The sequence below is a fragment of the Coccinella septempunctata genome, chromosome 1 (genome assembly GCF_907165205.1).
Source record: "Coccinella septempunctata chromosome 1, icCocSept1.1, whole genome shotgun sequence".
NCBI lineage: Eukaryota > Metazoa > Arthropoda > Insecta > Coleoptera > Coccinellidae > Coccinella > Coccinella septempunctata.
In genome coordinates, this window is record NC_058189.1 from 33,028,654 (window position 1) to 33,048,708 (window position 20,055).

Below are 20,055 nucleotides of genomic sequence, written 5' to 3' on the forward strand. Positions count from 1 at the left end.
GTAAGCGGCAATTTGTAGTTGTGAATGGCGTTTCATCTGAGGATGCTGAGGTTACATCGGGGGTCATACAGGGTTCACACTTGGGTCCATACTTGTTTGAGGTGTACATAGATAAAATTTCGGATTGTTTTCTTTATGCCCTATTTGAAATGTATGCTGATGATCTCAAGATTTATAAGAATGTTCGAACTATACAAGATCTTTTACGTTTACAAGAAGATTTGAATCGGCTGAGTGGGTTTTGCGCAGAAAGATATCTTGTTCTAAATCTGTAAAAATGTTTTCATATTGCGTTTACGCGAAACATCAACGTCATTAGATATCCGTTATCGCTTGAGGGGTGTACCTTAGGGACGGTTGACCATGTGAGGGATTTAGGTATTATTTTAGACTCTAAGCTTTCCTTCAGTCTCCACATTGATAATATAGTCACAAAAAGTTTCAGGATGCTTGGTTTCATCTTACGTGTAACGAAGGAATTCACAAGTATTTCAACATTGAAAACCTTATATTTTTCCCTTGTCAGAAGTAATTTAGAGTATACAACCCCTATCTGGTCACCCCATTATCACAAGTATATAGACAGGATCGAAAGAGTGCAGAAGAAGTTTTTCAAAAGTCTTGACTATAGATCCGGTCACCGCCAGCTATCGGTTCAGTATGGGGAGAATTTGAGGAAACATAATATTCTGAGTCTGCAGCAGAGAAGAGTACTTTTCGATTGTTTGTTTCTGTATCGGATTTTGAACAACTGTTTTGACTATCCTATGATAAATTTTATCACCTTCAATATTCCTCAATATTCGGATCGTCGGAAGGCGCTCTTTTATATAGCTAAGGCTTCTACAAATGGGAGATATCATTCAGTGTTTCTCAGGATCATGCGTTTCTATAATTGGCACATAAGTAACATAGATGTCTTCAACGTGAGCATGGGTTGTTTCAGAAAGTCGGTTATAGGATATTTGAAGTCATCATATTGATGAGAGTTCACGGTGATGGGATGTTTCCTCCTTTTTTCTCTTTTTTTTTCTGGTTTCTTGGAAGTGAATAACGTATATAGGCGAATATGTTTTCTTATTCTGAATATTTGTTCTGTTAGATGTTAAGAAACCACATACATGTTTTTTATTTATAATTAAGTTAAAAATTTGTGAACCTCTATTATTGGGTTTCCTGTTGGGGTTCCTGTTGAAATAAATAAATAAATAAATAAATAAATAAGTACAAAATATTCAAACAAAATTAATATAGTGTCCTACTCCCAATGAAAAAGTGCCTATAGAAAGTTTTTATCGTTTTCAGAAATTTTCGGAAATAAAGAAGCTATATCACATTTTTGAAATCGACAAAATTTGGGTATATCTTCAAGACAAATGAAGATATCGGTTTCCACTAATGGACATTTCTCGAAAATCTAGTCCAGTGCTCCTTTCAAAGTTTTTACCTATCTAGTCTAGGTAGGTTTTCCAAGACGTTTCCCAAAATGCTAAAAATGGGCTACCTACACCCAGTTGGTTTTAACATATGAAATAGACTGTGCTATACTACTGAGTTATGTTTTATGTTATTGTTAGGCCCTTTCGGACTCCTCTGGTCCCCGAGCGCCCGCCCCAAACGCCTGGTTGATCAACCGGCCCTGCTCACGATGAACCAGAAAACGTTTCTATACGTTATAGTCGTTATAGTTCATGATGTAACATGTAATTAAAAAAAAAAAATATAAGATAATACGGAAGATATGCATTTTCGGAAACCATCAATATCCGTAACTTCTGACGAACAGTTTATTTGGAAATTTCAGGACATCACTGTATAAAAGATGAGATATCGATAGCACATGTGTCTCATGTCTGATATAATATCAAAAATAATTCTAGATAATATGCATGGAATCCGGAAGTAAAAATTGCCTCTTATCGGATGTTGAAACGTTGATAGTTCCTTGTAATATGCATGTCTTTCGTAGTAACTGTGAAATGCATAAAAATTGTGGTCACGGAGTTGAGGAGTTACGGAAAAGGAAATGCCCGCCAAATATTCAAAGTGTGTGTCGATTCAGGGCATCGTCACCAACACGTGCCTAACTGTCTTCTTCATTTCCCGGTCCGAATTGGTCTAAATAAGCAACAATGATATGAACATTATTATAGGGAAATGAACAGGGACGTACTAACAGATATTATTCCAAGAGATAATTCGGTATTTTCTTCATCGTAGACAAATGCTCGAAAAAGAGGATATTCAGGTTTTTTGAATGATAATCCTATTTTTTGTGTGTAAGAAATGGAATTTTTGTTGCTGAGGATGATTTGGTTGCAGATAGGGACTAGCCTAAACCCACGGTTTCGCTCGTGAAATATTCATGGTAAAACGCTATTCAAGAAAAGAAAACGAATAACGATTAATTCAAGAAAGAAAATGAGCAGAACATCAACAGACCTCATCATGAAATAGGAATTAGAAATGAAATATGTAATAATTAATTACTTAATATTAGTTATAGTTAGGGTTGAAATTGACATACACTTCAGGCGTTATTGATGTTTTTGATGTGTAATCGAAGACATACCTTTTCGTAGGGTATAGTAGTTGATGAGAGATGGAAGAATCGAAGGATGTATCAATTATATGTTCATTTATTTTTGCACTTGCGATTTTTATTTTAGATAAATAATTCATCATTTATTACTCCTCCGACAGGGCATCAGGGCATGTTATCCCTGATACTTCAAAAACATCTACACTGTTCTTTACGAGTGTAGATGTCATTGTAGGTCATTGATCTCAATATACAAAATACAATTTATATTGATACAAACCATATGATGCTATATTTTTGAAATCAGTAAAAATTAAGCTTTCAAAAAATTGCACAGAAATCTAGTGTTCCCATTTGAAAAAACATAACTTTGGGTCATAGCTTCGTAATTAAAAATCCTGATAAAAAGACGAGCACGTCACTGCATTCTACGTGAAAAAAGTGCCTGTATAATGTTTTAATTTCAGAGCTCTATCATCAGTATTAGCGGAGATGAAGATATAAATTTATTTCGATATGGCCATTTTTCCAATGTTTGTTTATAACTCGAAAACAAAAGAAAGTGGCCAAAAATGACTACTACTATTGTTTGTTTCTCAGAAAAAGAGAACGAGAATGGGGTATCAGATTTTGGCTATCTCCTCTGATTTAAAAACAGTAGTGCTAAAACATCGAAATTTGCCCACCCTGTACAGGCTTATTTCGGTGGAGGGAGAGATTTTGGGCAGTATGAATCATTGTTCGAAATATATCCTAATTATGTATATTTGTTTAAGATACAGGATTTCTCGAATATTTTATCCAAAACTTTTCATTGCCTTCATGGATTTTCTTGAAAACTTCAAGGAATGAGGATAGGACAATGACTAATATTCACTTATAATGACTCGTTGATAGTACAGCTCCGGACTGGGAGAATTATATTTTTTATTTCACATCTTGTGAAACACCCTGCACATAACATTTTCAAGAAGCGAAACTTTCCTCAAAATTTATACTGAATACTCTTTCGAACAAGCCTATTGGCATAAGTTTCAAATTATGAAATTCTCATCTTCATATTGAGCATGCTGCTCTGAAAGCCTACAAGGTACAATCATTCGTGAAACACTGTGTATATTTGGATATATAATCTTTTAACAACCGATATTCATTTCTTCTCCGAGAGAATAATAATGATTTATAATATGTATGGGGATTTTCGTCAATCCTGTCTTTACATGTGTAATTTACACCAAGGAAACAAGCACCTATCTATTCACTATTAGGTTTGTTATTTCAGACACATTTCTGCGGTGTGTTGGCAACTGATACTATCGCAAATTACGCCGATGGACTAATGCGGTTTTTCCAGGAAATGCTTTGATAATGACGAAGTTGAGCATTGATATACTCAATGAGTATCTTACAAGAAGAGCTATTTTCGAAAAAGCAAGCATTAAGGAATCTTTATGATCGCAAAAAAAATCGATTAGAATTTCAGAAGGACGTTTATACTCCAAATATCACTTTCCAAATAGAAGGAAATGAAAATTTTAGACCTAAATGAAAATCTGTGAAATATTCCAATAACCCTCAACCAACTCGCCTTATCAGTGACACAGACAGGAATTAGAATACCAGATCAGCTAGAAAATAAACGTCAATCAATTAAAATCCATAAGTGTCACTCAAAGATTTTTCAGTTACTAGGACACTTTATAATAAATTGCCTCCTGATTTGAAGAAGGATTTTAATACTATAAAAAGGATCAAATCAAGAACAAAACAATAATTCTTATAGTCGAATCCAACCTTTTCCAATCCTTTTTGAAGAGGAAAACCTTTTAATTGTGTACCGCTGTTTTTCTGCCTATGTTTCCAAATATCTACATACAGGGTTCGTCAGAATGTCAGAAAGAACGTACGTTTTTCAAAAATTTATTACTTCGAGAGGAAAAGTCCCGTGGTAGTGAGGATGGGCGTGTTGGATAGAGGGAGAGGTGCAGTTTTAGTTTTCAACATTGTCTGGAACGTCGAGCATCGCGTGTTTACTGTACGACAGTACTTCCAAAATGGCGAGTCTATTGTTCAAACGCAACGTGATTTTCGAGTTCATTGATGTGGAATCCTAATTCCACCTTTACATCGTCGAGGCCGGCACCAGATTTTAAGGACGCTTGTATCTTTCTACAATAGCCCCTGTATGTTCATACAGCCAAGGTGTCGCGGATGCGCACTCAAGCATCATTAATTTTTTTTATCCTGATGATATGACATTTGTCATTGAGATCCCAAATGATTGTATCTGTTTGCAGTGTTTCCAGGAACAACATAATTAGCTCCTGGGTCCACTGTAGATTGCTCATCAGGCATTAATCAAAAAATAACGCACCGGCACAGACGACGTCGGTCTAAATGAGCTACTTTGTCTTCGTGAATGAGAACTGAAGTCGCCCGAGAAGTGTAGAGAGCACAGAACACACCCATACTTACTTTATGGTAGAGAGGTACTTCAGGAACGCACTTCGTCCAACTTCGGGACCTTTGACTCGGGCGCAAAAACCGACAACAAATGGAAGTAGAGCGTGGCGAGGTGAAGTTTGGCGAGGTAAAGTTTGACGAGGTAAGCCGAGGTGCCTCTATACACTATCGTATTCGTTCAACTTCGCGAGTAGTGTAGAGACACTATCGTATTCGTTCAACTTCGCGAGTAGTGTAGAGGAGCCATTATGGCACTTCGGTTTACCTCGTCAAACTTTACTTCTACTTACTCCTGGACTTCGCCAAACTTTCCGAAGTACTTCGCCGAGGAACTTCGCGAGTAGTGGGGGCGTTAGAGTATCAATCAAATTCCAGCACAGATGCTGGCCGACTAGCGATACAATGGAATCATTTCGGAAGAAGCTTGATTCCTGCATTTTGGCAGTAGTTTTCAAATCTTGAATTTTTTTACTGAAAAAAATGGCATGTGTTCCTGAATATTTTGATGTGATAAAAAAAAATTCTCACACTTATTTTGTCTGTCTCCCAGTTGAAAAACATGCGTTCTTTCTGACGGACCCTGTATAATTGGAGGAGGAAATCTGCACACAAGTTGTTACCTGGGTTCTTGTTCATACATTTCATTTTAAAAAAATGATTTTCTGATTGGAATTGAGTTTGATTTGAACCCTAATCAACCGCTTATAGTCATATCACTCGTGCTGTTGTACATGTAAATGACTTTCGGTTAAATTTCCTGAATTTTTGGTATAAAGGTATGTTGTACATTCTCATTTCTTCGACATATGCACAAAACAATCGTACGACTACACCATTTCCAGTTGTAATTCAGAAATAATCAATTGAAATTCAGAAAACATCAATTGTATTTCAGATTAGTCAAGTTTATTTCAAAAACCATCAAAACTAATTCAGATAAGTCAATTCAATTTCATTTGAAATTCAGTTTAGTCACATTTATTTCAAAAACCGTCAATTATAATTCAGAAACCATTTGTATTACAGATACCCTGAAATTTATTTCAGAAAATAGCAAAATGTAATTAAGAAAGACATCTATTAAATGTTTAATAAACCAATCTCAAAAGTCTCTTCCACTGTAAATTTTTAAGCGGAATTTCAGGATCAGATAGTACTCGATAAAATCTTCAACATGAGGTATCGCAACACCCCTCATCCCTATTCAAAATCAAGGGGTTGTGTTCACCCCCCGTTAGAGTGTTGTAGTTACGGGGATCCAAAGAGCGGAAATGTTGTTCCCGCTCAAATTAAAAATTGACGGGTCCGAGCGATTTTCCACATTTTTCATTTTAAAGCCGGAAAATCGAGAAGTTTTTGTTGGACCACACTATTAGATATCGATTGAAATTTATTCTGGGAGGATTCTGCATCTCTTCATAAACTTTTTAGGGTTTTCACTCCCAATCTCTGAAACAAAATCAATTAAAAATGAAATCAACGATTTGCTCCTGCGTGAATTCTTGCACTAATTTGTTGATTTCATTTTTAATTGATTTTGTTTCAGAGATTGGGAGTGAAAACCCTAAAAAGTTTATGAAGAGAACCACACTATTAACCTAATTATTTCGTGAGAAAAAATATAAAGTTTTTTCTGCTTTTTGTTTCACTATCGAAAAATAAGACAATAAGTAGAGATGCGTTACCATAGTGACTGTTAAATATGCATTCACTTTTCCTGGAGTCAATACTGTTGTGGTCGGAATCACTTTTCCTACGCATCAATGCGTCTATTTCTCTTGCAGCGTTATTGAAAATGGCTTTATCAATATTTGTTCATAACTCAAAATCTAGAAATTATAAGCCAGTTCTGTTTTCAGATTTGGATTACTCAGAAAAAAAAGCTCTAGCATGTCATATCCGTTCTCTTCTAGCTGATAAAGTTCTCGAGATCCTCCCAGTAGACAACGAATTGAACACACCATGTATATTAAACCTCCTTCAAATTGAACTCTGAACTGCATAAAAATGTGATCCCAATAGTGTTCGAGAAAAAACATTCATTTCAGCGTTTTGAATGTCATTTCTTGATCGAAAATTTTGAGAGGATTTTAGAGGGTCAGTCAGTACACGATGAGATTCTCAAAATGATGTTTCGCATGTCCCTCAAACCTCATCGAAATCGGAGGGAAGTTTTTCCGCCCCAAAGAGGATTGAAGTCACGAAGAAAAAGATTGCGGAAGTCAACTGAAAAGCTCGAAATTGCAAAATCCAGACAATTGTTAGGATCATCCTTTATCGTTAAAGGATGATTTCTGCCTAGTAATTAGAACTCGAACTGTTGGTACGTTTCTTTAAATTTTCATTTTGAAGATGTAAGCAAGCTCGCGTCCAGCCTGTCGACTCAGCAGTCGACAGTTCTCGCTATACAGGGTGAATCTTTGACTCGTACAAATATTTTTAAATTTTGTTTCACTTTTACCAAATTTTTATGCATTTTTGAAGGATTTTTGTTGCACCCTGTGCCATCTCCATCAACATTCTGAATGTTTTGAATTGGGAAAGTGGGTCATGTGGTACTTTTTTGGCAAGGTCTTTGTATCTTCTTTACAAGCATGCAGAAAATTTCGAGAAAAAAACTTTTTTTTTAAATTTGTCAATTCAAAGAGGTTTTCAGTATGTGAACTTTGTCATGTCTCATTTACTTTGAGACGATGGTACCGAATGAAAGTCGACCATTACAGTATTGTTCATGCACAACTTTCAACCCCAAGCGCTTTGATTATTATATCCAGAGCGATGGTGGTCATTTTGAACATTTAATTTAACATATCTTGTAATGCACAATGATTCTCCGGGTGGTACTTCAATGCCGAAATAAATTTCCAATGTCACTCCATTTTTTTCTAGATAAAAGGGTTCGTAGGGGTTGAAAGTTGTGCATGAACAAAACTGTAATGGTCGTCTTTCATTCGGTGACAAATTTCAACAGGTATCATCGTCTCAAAGTAAATGAGGCATGACAAAGTGCACATGCATACTGAAAATATTTTTGAACTAATTAATTTAAAAAAAAACGACCTTGCCAAAAAAGTACCAAATGACCCACTTTCCCTAATCAAAAAATTTGGAGGGTTGATGGGGATGGCAAAGGGTGCAACAAAAATCCTTCGAAAATGCATAAATTTTCGATAAAAGTGAAACGAAAATTGACCTGTTTCAAGAATTTGTTGCCAAATATTTTCCTTCTGAGAAAATGAATTTGTTCCATAATTTTGACGCGCACTGTATATTCGAACAGCATACATATTAACTGATGAATGAGTGAAAAACAAAAGATTTACTCTAGGTGACAGCATGTTATTGTTCGAATTCCTAACAGTGCGCCGATATCGTTCCATTCTCATTTATCCTACAATATTTGTGCATTTATCTCCATCAATACGATAATTGGTTTCATGAAATGAAGTGATTCGTGATTAATGGTCAGGAGACGACGTCATCCAGAATAAAATCATCGATAAGACTGGGCCGGTTATTGTGTTAATATTTTCGAGCCTGATTCTTTTCAGTTCCGCTCCAATTGTTCTCTTTTAAATTATCTCGAGAATTCTTGGAATCGTTGAATAAGGTCAATTCAAAGAGTTCCTCGTCGAGTGTTTTTATTACTGGAATAGTCGTGAGGTGAAACAATGAGTCAAAAAGGACTGTTGTTCATTTCACCATTGGTTATTCGATAATATATTCGAAAGTAGCGAATATGTCATGAATAAAAAAATTCTGCGTCGAATAAGACCAGGCGCACCACCAGTTTCCCAGAGAATCACTTGATTCGATTTTCAGAGACGATATACAATGTTCGTTCCAAAATTGGTTTTCTTGGGAAATTATCGAGTGCAGCGTTTATTTGAAAAAAGAAACCGACATAAAAATTTTAGATCATTGAAATCTACGTCGAAAAATATCAAGCCAGTATTTTTTGGACTACCCTTTTTCAAACTAGCGGTTCTAAAAGTTGATCTAATTCTCAGAGATGTTGAAAAATCATCAAGTCAAGTAGCGGATAACTTAGGAAAGTTATCTGTAAAAAAAATTCCGAGTCGAACAAAACCAAGCGCGTATTTTTCATACAAGAGATAGGGAACCTCAAACTTTAGCCGGTTTTCAGTGGTTATGTAGAATATAGACTTCTGCTTCAAATAAGGCCGAGAGCTTATTTCTTGGACGTTTCCGTTTCCAAACTGGAGGATCTCAAACTTGATCCAATTCTCAGAGATGAAAAATGTTCAGATCAACGTTGATTCCCTAGAAAAATCTTAGAAAAAAAGCGTATATATAAATTGGACGTACGAACGAAAAAAGGGAATTCCTAGATTAATTTTAAGAAAAAAAGTCTCATTTTCGAGATTTCGGGTGTTAGAATTTTTTTCAACTTTTTCTCCAGCCCGTTTGCCGAGAATTCTCTGAAAATTTACTGCGACTCGTGAATTCTTTACCGTTACATAGGCACTTTCGGTAGAATTCTCTGTTCAGTTGCATACAAAATAATCTCTACCGTTTTCTTACCAAAATTTGGTAGAGAATTCTCGGCTGTTACAAACGGGCTTTAGAGTACCTACACTTCACAAGATACATATTCATCAGATCGAGAAAATAAACTGAAAAACTAATCTAATAATGCATTTATTCACCACAGCTAACTGGATTTTTTCACGACAATTTGGATTTTTTTCGAGAGAATAAGACCATAAAGTTCAGTATAACAGCAAAGCATCTTTTTACATTTTTTCAAATCAACTTCACCAAAAAAAAAATTCTGGAGGAAAAGAGGGGAGTGCTCCAGAGAAAATAGCACTCTGTAGATGAGCCATCGAAATTGGCATGTCACATGGTATGAACTCTCAACTGCAATATCTATGCCAAATTTCAGTTGATTATCTGGTGAAGTGTAGATACTATGAGAAAAAAAAACTTGAAAAAAATTCGAAACGTTTTCCATCCAAACTTTATGGGACTTTTTTTCTTAGAATGATTTGAGGAATCTCACCTCTTCATTTATATCTCCAATTTAGGAACTCCTTGTATATGATGGTTGTAGAACATTGAAATTTCGTCGAATGAGACCAAGTGCATATTTTTTGGTCTATCCGTTTCCAAACAAAAGGACCTATTACGCTTATTTTTAGAGATATTGTAGGTATTGTATTGTAGTCAATATTGTCACCATATTTTGTGAAGTGTTTGTTTCAACGATGGTATTCTGAAAAAATTTTCGAAAATAGCGTATACTCATTTGATTTTGATGGAAACATTTAAGGCTTGAAATGAATACATAGTTTAAAAAATTCAGTTTAGACTGAAAATGTTTTCATGAAAATGAAGACTATCCACTTGGTAACTAGGGTATCCTACAGACAAAAAAATTTCAGTCCATGCTAATTGAAAAAATATTGAAATTTTTTAAAGGTCATTTTCGAAAAATTGCAACGTCTTTCAGACCGACTATAGAATGATTCGAAAAACTGCTGACTTGAAAACTCCTCGGAAAATGAATAAAAAAATATCATAAGTCATCTCGAACGATTTTCAAGATATGGTTTCAAGTTAAAACCATCAAAACCATGAAATTGGGTATTCTCATTTGAAAAATCAGGGGGTATCCCGTTTCACCACTTTCGAACCATCCTATGGAGTCAAAAATAATAATAAATAATATCAGCTTATGCGCTGATTAGGATCGATTCTCTTCCTATAAGAGATCGAGCACTGTCATCTCACCCTGTATTTTAGAAAACCCGTTTACATACTCAAAGTTGCTTCAATTAGGTAAAGGGAAGGTTTTAGAAAATTTCACTTTGAAATTTGAACGTTGTAGTCATTGCCTCCCTGTTGAGTCGTTATCATTATTTTAGCGCTGGCATCAATACTGCCGTGAACTGAACGTTCTCCCAACTTTTCGATTCACACACGCATGTTGTCTGCAATAAGCAGGCCGGCGAATAAGAAGAATATGGGACATATGCCATTGTATTCGTCTGAGTTTCGATCTGGGGAGGATTGAACCGGATTTCGTTTCATACTGGATGGCGCTCGAGTACTACTCGATAATACTCAGAAGCTACTATCAATATTTGATTAGGTCCAAGCGTTTTCCATCAAAGAAGGAGCTGTGTTGCTCTGACGACGTCAAATGAGACAGAAACCATGGTCCTTAAGTGGAACGTTCTGCATTTAGCAGATGGCAAATTGGCTAGTTCAATTCGGATCGTAGTACTTGTTCATAGGTATTCATATCAGCGGGTAGTATGCATCCTTTATTGTAGGGCGTTTTGTGTTCCATTTAAAAAAAGGTTACTTTGTATTGCCACACTGTATACAAAATAGTTAGTAGTATCATTGAGTATTAACCCTCTAGTTAAAAGATAGTATGTAGGTATCGTAGGTAGAATTATTGAAGACTAATTTATCCAGAACAAATTTCATTTTTCAAAATTTTATCGATAGCTTCTATAATTTCGCATATAAGGTATAGGGTCAGTTTCTGGCGGACACCCTGTACAAATCTGTACATCAAAAATTTATGTTCGATAGTTTCATTATTTTTAGGTAATCCTACAGACAAGCCCACTTCAACATCTTTCGTTTTTACGTCGTGAATTCAAGCCGTCGATGGCATTATTATACAAACGGTTTACGCACAATTATGCGGGAACTCGAGCACAAATATTATACTGGGGTAAGATGAAAAAAAAATTAAATAGTGAAAGAAATGAATAACCGACTTACCGCCCTAAGCTCCCTCGTTGAGAAGAAGTGGGTCAGTTGAGCCCTCAGGGGTACCATGAGAACTAGGAAGAAAGGAAACGCCAGAGCCGCCTTCGTGGATTTAACAATCCACAGGAATATGAGACAAGCTAATTGTACACCAGTGAAGATGTGCATCTTGTGGGTTTTCACCTGCAAAAAAGTGTCATATTAATAAATAGTTTTTGCTACCATGATATAGAATATGGAATAACACAATATTCGATTTTGTGTCCAAAATAAAAGGACCAATTGAATATGAATTGGATCGTAATTTTTTAATATTAAATGAGTTCCAAATGCACAAAACAAGGAAACTTCAGGTTGAATTTGCCAATTCATTTCACATAATAATGCGAGTTTTCACTATCGAACGATCCCTGAATTTTAAGGACAAAAGAGTATAGTGTATGATCCGTTGTCCACGGGACGTCTACCACGGAATCCAGTTGAATTTAAACTTAAGTAATTTTAAACACTTATGATGACTTTATGCAGCGTAACAAGTGAGACTTACGAGAGGAACCAATCTAATTCTAATCTAATGGGCCCATAGGGAAAGAACTATCGACTTTATAGACAGAGCCGAAGGAATTATTAATTTAGTGGAAAGTCACTTTGGATCTTAGTTAATATGGCATGTTTGGCGACATTTAATAAAGAGCTTAATCTACATATCTAAGACCTAAAGTGACTTTTCATCCCTTTGGTTCGGTCTGATGGGCTACCAACTAAATTGGTTCCATTCTTAGGTTTTAGTACCCCTGCATTAACCTAAGAAAAGAACAATCTTATTGGCAGATATCTCCCTTAGATCTAAATTCTAAAGTATTTATTATTTTTAGAAAATATGAGTTAGGAAACTTTCTTTCCTAAGGAAAGGCTAAAACTGTTGTCAAGTGAAACAAAACTGAGTGAATCAACTTTTTGGGTTGAAACATCACGAACATAGTAGAACGAATCTTTTCATAATTGCTAAATTAATTGATGAATGTTATGATAATTCCGTTATTAAGTCTTTTGGGGAGAGTAGTATGCAGTTAATTTTTCTAGAAATTTAAACAGTTTGAAGACTTTCAAAAGTGCGCTTCAGATCAAAATAAGAAATCAAAACAAATATGATGGAATTCTATAATTCAGTTTCTGCGAGTGGTGCATGTGATAGTTTATTTCATTGTTTCTCCTTATTTCCGCCATGTTATAACATAGCATCCTTAGATTAGATGATAGTAGACGATGAAAAGTATTCGTTGATTACCCTGAATAATAACATTGCTATTTCGATAACGACATAACATTTATTGATATTTTATCGAAGGATATTAAATATCTGAAGCCCATTGTTGATTCCCATTCATTCAAGAATCTTCGTTATTGTTTATGAAATACGAGAAGTTCAAGCATTTGTAATTGTTATTCTTGCAGAAGCGACTGGCGACTGGGAGAAGAAATCGTATGCCGCCCACGACGTAGAATTTTTGTGTTTCAAAACCACGATTTCATTGATTAATTAGGGAGAGCGTTGGACAAAATTGAAGAAATGAAAAACACGACCATTGTTATAAATATTGCTAATGTGGGAATCTATTTCTTTGCGAATAATTATGTATAATGATCTCATTAAAGCTTGTTGGATCAGCAGATTAATTATTTCACCTTAAATTGAAAGAAGTCAGTTGATAGCCATTTTCGTTTCCGGAATTCGAAGTGATAGCTGTTATAGAATACTAAGTAACAGGATTCTCACTGGTAGGTAATGCGGGTGACAATCTACACTCAACCATTTTTGCTTCTTTGAAATAGTTAGTTTCCATTCTTGTCAACGTCGGAAAACACTTCAGCTTTTGCGAGTTTGAATCGTGTACGGTGTACAAAGCAACAGTGTGACTAGTCTTCAATTAAATAGGTGTAACAGAGATAATGACAATATTTAAAACTCGACTTCGCTGGAACAAAATTGTCCACAACTCACGAGATAACGAAAGGAAAAGAACTTCCCCATCTCATTTTCACTTTCAATCTCGAGCATTGATTGAGCCATACAAGATGATTTATTTAATTTATAAAAATCTCAGGTAATTTGACAGATTTATTCTCAAATCAGTCAAATTCATTTCAGAAATCGCCATTTGTATTTCAAAAAATATCAACTATTATTCTGAACGAAATTTTGTTATTTATTTATTTATTTATTCATTTAAGAAAAAAATAAAAATTCCGAAAGAAATCAATTGAAGCATGCGTAAACAGGCATTACTGACTAAAAAAAAAATCATAATTTTTCAGGAGAACGAAGGGATTGGATAAAAAAAGGTGCCCATTTGAAATAAGAAAATAGGAGCACGTTCAGGCTTTCTGCAACACCCTTTATAAAGGGTCTCCCAAAGCTAGTGAATCAAACATGTCATACCATGATAGGGTGGACTAAATACTGTCGAATGACACTAACTTTAGTTCAGCGAAAATGTACCGTTTCCAAAACGATTAGAATTTTATGAAAAAACCTAATTTTTCCGATTTTCGAAATTTTTTTTTCAATCATCATATTAATGCTAGATTTTTGTAGAATCACCCCTAAGTAAAATAATTCTATGTAGTTCCGAAAACCTCAGTAAATGTAAATAAAATTTTTTTTCTACATAATTTTTATTACTCAGAATAAATCCCCTCCAGTTTAAAAAAATCATGAAATTTTTTTTGCGAACAATTTCAAAAGCTTCCCCATTTTCTGGAGATTAAAAATTGGTAAAAAATATCAATAAAATTGTTCGATTAATTACTGAAAATAATTTGAATAAGGGGTGGTAATTCGATAATCTAGTATCAATATGGGCGGAAAACGCTGTCCTTAATCACAAATTGACCCTGTGATTGAAAAAAATTGTTCGAAAATCGGCAAAATTAGGTTTTTTCATAAATTTCTAATTATTTTGAATCATGAATCTTTTTTTACAACGTGGCAAAAAAATTTTTTGAAAGGGTATGGGCATTTATAATCAATCATCCTGTACTGAGCTATCAAATAAATCCCGTAGACAAGTGACACGTAACCTTGAATAATATTCGTTTTTTGTTAATTACAATTAACGGTTTCTGAATTATAAATGATTAATCTGATTTGAAATTGATGGTTTCTGAAATTAAATTGACTAATCTGAGCAAGAGCGGCCCTAGACTGATTTTCTGGGAGGGGTAGTAATTGAAAGAACAACTGAAATTTTAAATTAATACTTCAAATAACACCCTAGGGTGTAAATACCTACAGCTGTAGGTATTTCTAGGTAGCATTTGCAGTCCCATATTTTATTTCTCAAAATTGTACAAGGAATCTCTCCTTTTCATTTCACTATAATATTGTTTTTCTTAATTTTTTCATATGAAAAATTTAAAAAATCGAATTCGTTATGGGCCCTGGGGGGATAATTTCCCCCTTTATTCCTCTCCCCCACGTAGGACCGCCTTTGAATCTTGAATCTGAGTTACATTTGATGTTTTCTGAAATGAATGTGACTAACGATGGCCTAATTAATAAACCTAGTAACTCCGACTTTTACAGGACACTGCAGACTCAGAGCCCACCTCAAAAAACTCAAGATCGTCAATGACCCACTCTGCAGACTCTGCTTAGAGGAAGACGAAACAATTGAGCATATCCTCTGTGACTGCCCGGCGGCAGACAGGGTCAGACTCGGAGTTTTCGGCTCTCCGAAGATGATCCTAGAGGAACTCAAGAATCACTCCCCCTCCGACATCATCTCCTTTTTGGGTAGGATGGGACTAGAGGGAGAGATTTAGCTCTTTGAGCATGCTTGTGTGCTACAATAGACCGTTGGTCGCGGTGGCAGGTTTGGGTTAGTCCGTCCAACACACCCAGCAATCAGTAATCAGTAATCAGTAACTCCAACTAAATCGAATTTGATGGTCTCTCCGTGATATTATTCAATAAATGCATCATACAAATACTAAAGCATATTTTAATGTATGTGCAAAAATTAATTATTACAGAAATTCTTTATCAATTATAAAAGAAAAAATCAGTTTTTTGTTTCTCCTATGAAAACTGTGACAAATGTGAATTACGTGGTTTGTAAATTAGGCCATCGCTAAACTGAATTTCAAATGACCATTTCTTAAACTGAATTGACTAATCTGAAATACAATACAATTGAGGGATTCTTGACGGTGTTAAAGTAAGAACAGTATAAATATAACCTGTTCTTCTATCAATATGATGATTTAACAGAACTATTGTGACAACATAGAAAAGTCATAAAAGTGAAACATTCTCAGACTATAAACACTCCTAGTCTTGAGGCAATGTGAGATTCACTTTTACACTTATATTTGACCATCTATCTTGCAATTCAAAATGTGTCTTAGAATTTCAACTCACATCCAGAATTCTGACTTGTATATCGGAATTCTGACTTAAATATTAAAATTCTTACTTGTATCTCAGAATTCTGACTCTATCTAAGAATTTAAACTGGCTCCTCAGAATTCTTACTTGTATCTCAGCATTCTGCCATGATATCAGAATTCCATCTGGTACCTTAGAATTCTTACTTGTATCTGAGGGTTCTGATTTGTACCTCAGAATTCTAACTTGTATCTCAATATTTTGACCTATATCTGAGAATTCCGACTTGCATCTAAGAATTCTGAGTGTATCTCAGAATTTTGACTTACAGGTATCTCAGAATTTCAGGTTGTTTCTTCTCAAAAGATCGATTTGCAATTCAGAATTCCGACTTATAAAATCGGAATTATACTCTGGAAAAAAATATTTTTGTGTGTAGTCAGTTAAGCCTTCGAAAATTTCGCGGGTCATATAAATGCACTCATACATATTTTATCAATCAGAGGGTGTTTCCCGCACTAGATACGCAGCTGACAGTCATTGTTATATTTTTTAACAATTACATGAACGCAATCAATTTTAAAATTTCAATCGGTACAAAACAAGTATAAAATTTCACATTTTTTCTCAAATTCACGTGCTCAGCTGACCTACCTCAGAATTCTGACTTTTATCTCAGAATTTTGAAGGTTGATGTTCTGTGCTTTAACCACCATATTCTTCGCGTATTGAAAATAAAATAATACATCATTCAACCAACAATACCAACTTCTAGATCAACTTTTGATATACTAACTTAAAGGCAAATTCCTAGCAAACTACCGAGAAATAAGAAAGGCCTTCAGAGTTCTATAGAATTTGCAGGAAAACCACAAAATTGTAAAGTAGAGTAGAAGCTATAATATTACGTAATTACGTTCAAGAAAAACCAGAATATCCGCCTCCAAAATTGAATACATAGACATATAGACATGGACTGTGCCTTCCCATTCTATCTATGCATGAAATACGGTCAAAAAAATGACGGAGAGAAACTGAACATCGGGCATGCACTTGTCTTCGTCTAGAATTTTGATTGGTCCATGTGAACATTTGTCTATGTGAACAAAAATGAGAAGGTAAACGCCCGACGATCATTTCTCTCTTTCTATAAAAAAAGCCAATTTCATGCTGACGTTGCTCAGTCCATGTCTCTTTGTCTATGATTGAATAGAAGAGCACTGTGTTCAGTTCAAACACAGAATATTAACCTTAAAATTTTAAAAGCTAATTGACGAAGAATTTATTCGAATGCTCATTATCTCTCAACTAAAATTCCACGTGCCTGAGTCGAATATAATGATTGATATAATTTTATAATATCATCAGGTATATAATGATCAATTAATTGGCTCCTATCGTTTTCATCATTTTTTCAATGCATTAAAACGCTTAAAAAAATAGTAGGAGTCCAAAAAACATTCGCTCTTGAAATAAAAAGAAATTATCATTAAAAACAATACGAAAAGATTTTTCTATATCATACTTCGATGCACCTACCTCGAGACATGTCTCGACTAAATTTAGATGCAGAGTCTCCCCCCAAAGCAAGACAACATAAATTCAACCAAAAGAAAATCGTATAATCTGAAATTCCTCAAGTGAGCATTGTGTATGTTGACAGGGTTTGGATGTAGTTTGGATGGAACCTACAGTCCCTGGCCATATTATTAGACGCATTGATTCGATGCTAAATCTCAATTGAACACGCTTTGAAATTGGTTATTAGGTTATTGGTTTTTGAATATTGAATTATTAAATTGAATGTATATGTTATATATACTTCATCTGTAAATGGTTTTCACATATAATATATCATATTCAATAAAAAATATTGATTTATTGATGATTCAACATGAAATTCTAATATTTTGCTGAGCCACCTTGTGTAGCTATGACAGCTTCATACTATCAATGCAGAATTGTTCAGTTTGCTGCATTCGAGGATGATGATTTCATATGTGGATTATCGAAATAACGTCCGAACCTTCAGCATGCAAGACGTCCACTGAAAGACATAGTACTAATTCATACTTTAGTACTAATATTACAACATCAAAAATAAATGCCTAATAGAACAATTTAATGAGAGTCGTAGATAAAACTGACATTCTGTGGAAATGAAATTCAAATATTCTGCTTTTTCCTCGGGCAATACCACTAAATATAAAAAAAAAACCTCAGTGCGTCTAATAAACTGGCCAGGGACTGTAGTATGTATGTATGTATGTCTTCAAAATGATATTTATGAAACTATTCAGACAACTACAAGGACGTCACAACTCATCTGATGAAATATTTTTTGTTACTATTTAAAAATTTAAATGGGACACCCTGTAATGATAATAACGCTAACATGTGTTTTTCAGATCATTCTTTGTTGTATTAGTATTATTATAGGTAAAATGTAGTAAGAGAGTTTCTACGGTTACTTCGCAACGTTTTAATGCAGCTGGGATGTTCAAAAATTTGCTGTTGCTGAAACCTGAAAGACCGCAGACCACAACAAATGAAGTTATGTTGAAAGCAATCACCATGAAATTCTACAACAATAAATTTGACGCTAAGCCATGTCGTCACTCTGTAGGGAACTGTGAAGTCATTCATTTTTCATTTTTTCAAATTATTTCGTCTAAACAGTCTAAACTCAGTTTGTACGAATTCGGAATGACATTGTGTTTTGAAATCAGCAAAAATATACAGGGTGCGCCTTCCGAATTTTAAAAGTTGAGGTTATTCCCGATGAAAATGGAAGTACTGTAGTAACAGAGAATCCATATGGCATCAGATTCGTTATGCGTCATTGTTCTTTAATTCAGCCTGAGAAGCTTTCGATTCGAATATAATTAATTCACCTGATTCCCACACTTTAAACCAACCCTATTTAAGGTATAAATAGCATCAAGCGTGGTTGAACCATTTATTGAAATTTAAAAATTCTTTCACATATCCAGCAATCGTATTACAAAAATTAATGAAACAATAGTTTTTTCCCAATAAACAAAAACTGCCGATCCGAATTTTTTTCAGGTTCATTGACAACTTCAATAACTCATCGGCAAACTTCTAATTCGATTAATCGTCGATATACTTTCGCTAAATTTCGACCTACCATAACGCTTACTGCTTACGGAAAGCGGACCGGCTGACACAACAAAAAAATCGATGCGACAATCACGTAACGTCCTCGTTTCAGAATAGATATAATTCCTAATTCCGAATCGAACCTGTGCGACGTTATCCAGGAACAAAGAAATATTTCGATAGGCCCTACCCCACACCGAGTAACCCAGCAACGAATACCAATTTATGATAAAGTCTAGTGGTCATGGTTAGTTATGGTATCTACGAGGTCAAGGAATTCCCCATGAAAGAATACGCTCAGTCTTCGCTTTGGCCGATAGTAAATATCTTATTTGTTTTTTTGTCATCCGAGTGCTTATCATCACAAAAAGCATTCCTATTTGAATTTGAATCTTCTCTTCACTCCAATCGATATAAGTTAGGATATCTGTGGTTGACTCTCGACTCGACGTTGCCAGGTCTACTACAACTCTACTACTAAATTTTCAGCGCAACAGCTGATGAATAATTCGAAATGCTCCATTTTAGTTTATTAGTTTATTAATAACAAAAAATTTATTTATTGAACAACTTCTCAGCCTCAATGCAATATGGACATATGTCTTTTGTAACAAGCTTCCAAATACGAAAAACTTCGTCGTTAAGTGAAGGAATTTTGAAGGTCCGGATTTACGTTTTTCCGTCCATGGGCAAGAGACAACGCAAAATATCATAACCCAACTTGACTCAACAAACGATAAAATTTTGAATAGAAAATCCGGCCCTCATCAATATCATTAACATC

The 20,055-nt window shown here is 34.8% G+C and overlaps 1 protein-coding gene across 3 annotated transcripts in view; it reads right to left on the reverse strand.

Moving 5' to 3' along the window:
• The window catches only part of LOC123320214 (anion exchange protein 3), a 254,710-nt gene that overhangs the window by 17,210 nt on the left and 217,445 nt on the right, over positions 1-20,055 (reverse strand). For all 3 annotated transcript variants that reach the window (XM_044907456.1, XM_044907464.1, XM_044907448.1), the window contains one exon: positions 11,771-11,941. In XM_044907456.1, coding sequence (XP_044763391.1) covers positions 11,771-11,941 — 171 coding nt within the window. The remainder of the gene's footprint in view (positions 1-11,770; positions 11,942-20,055) is intronic.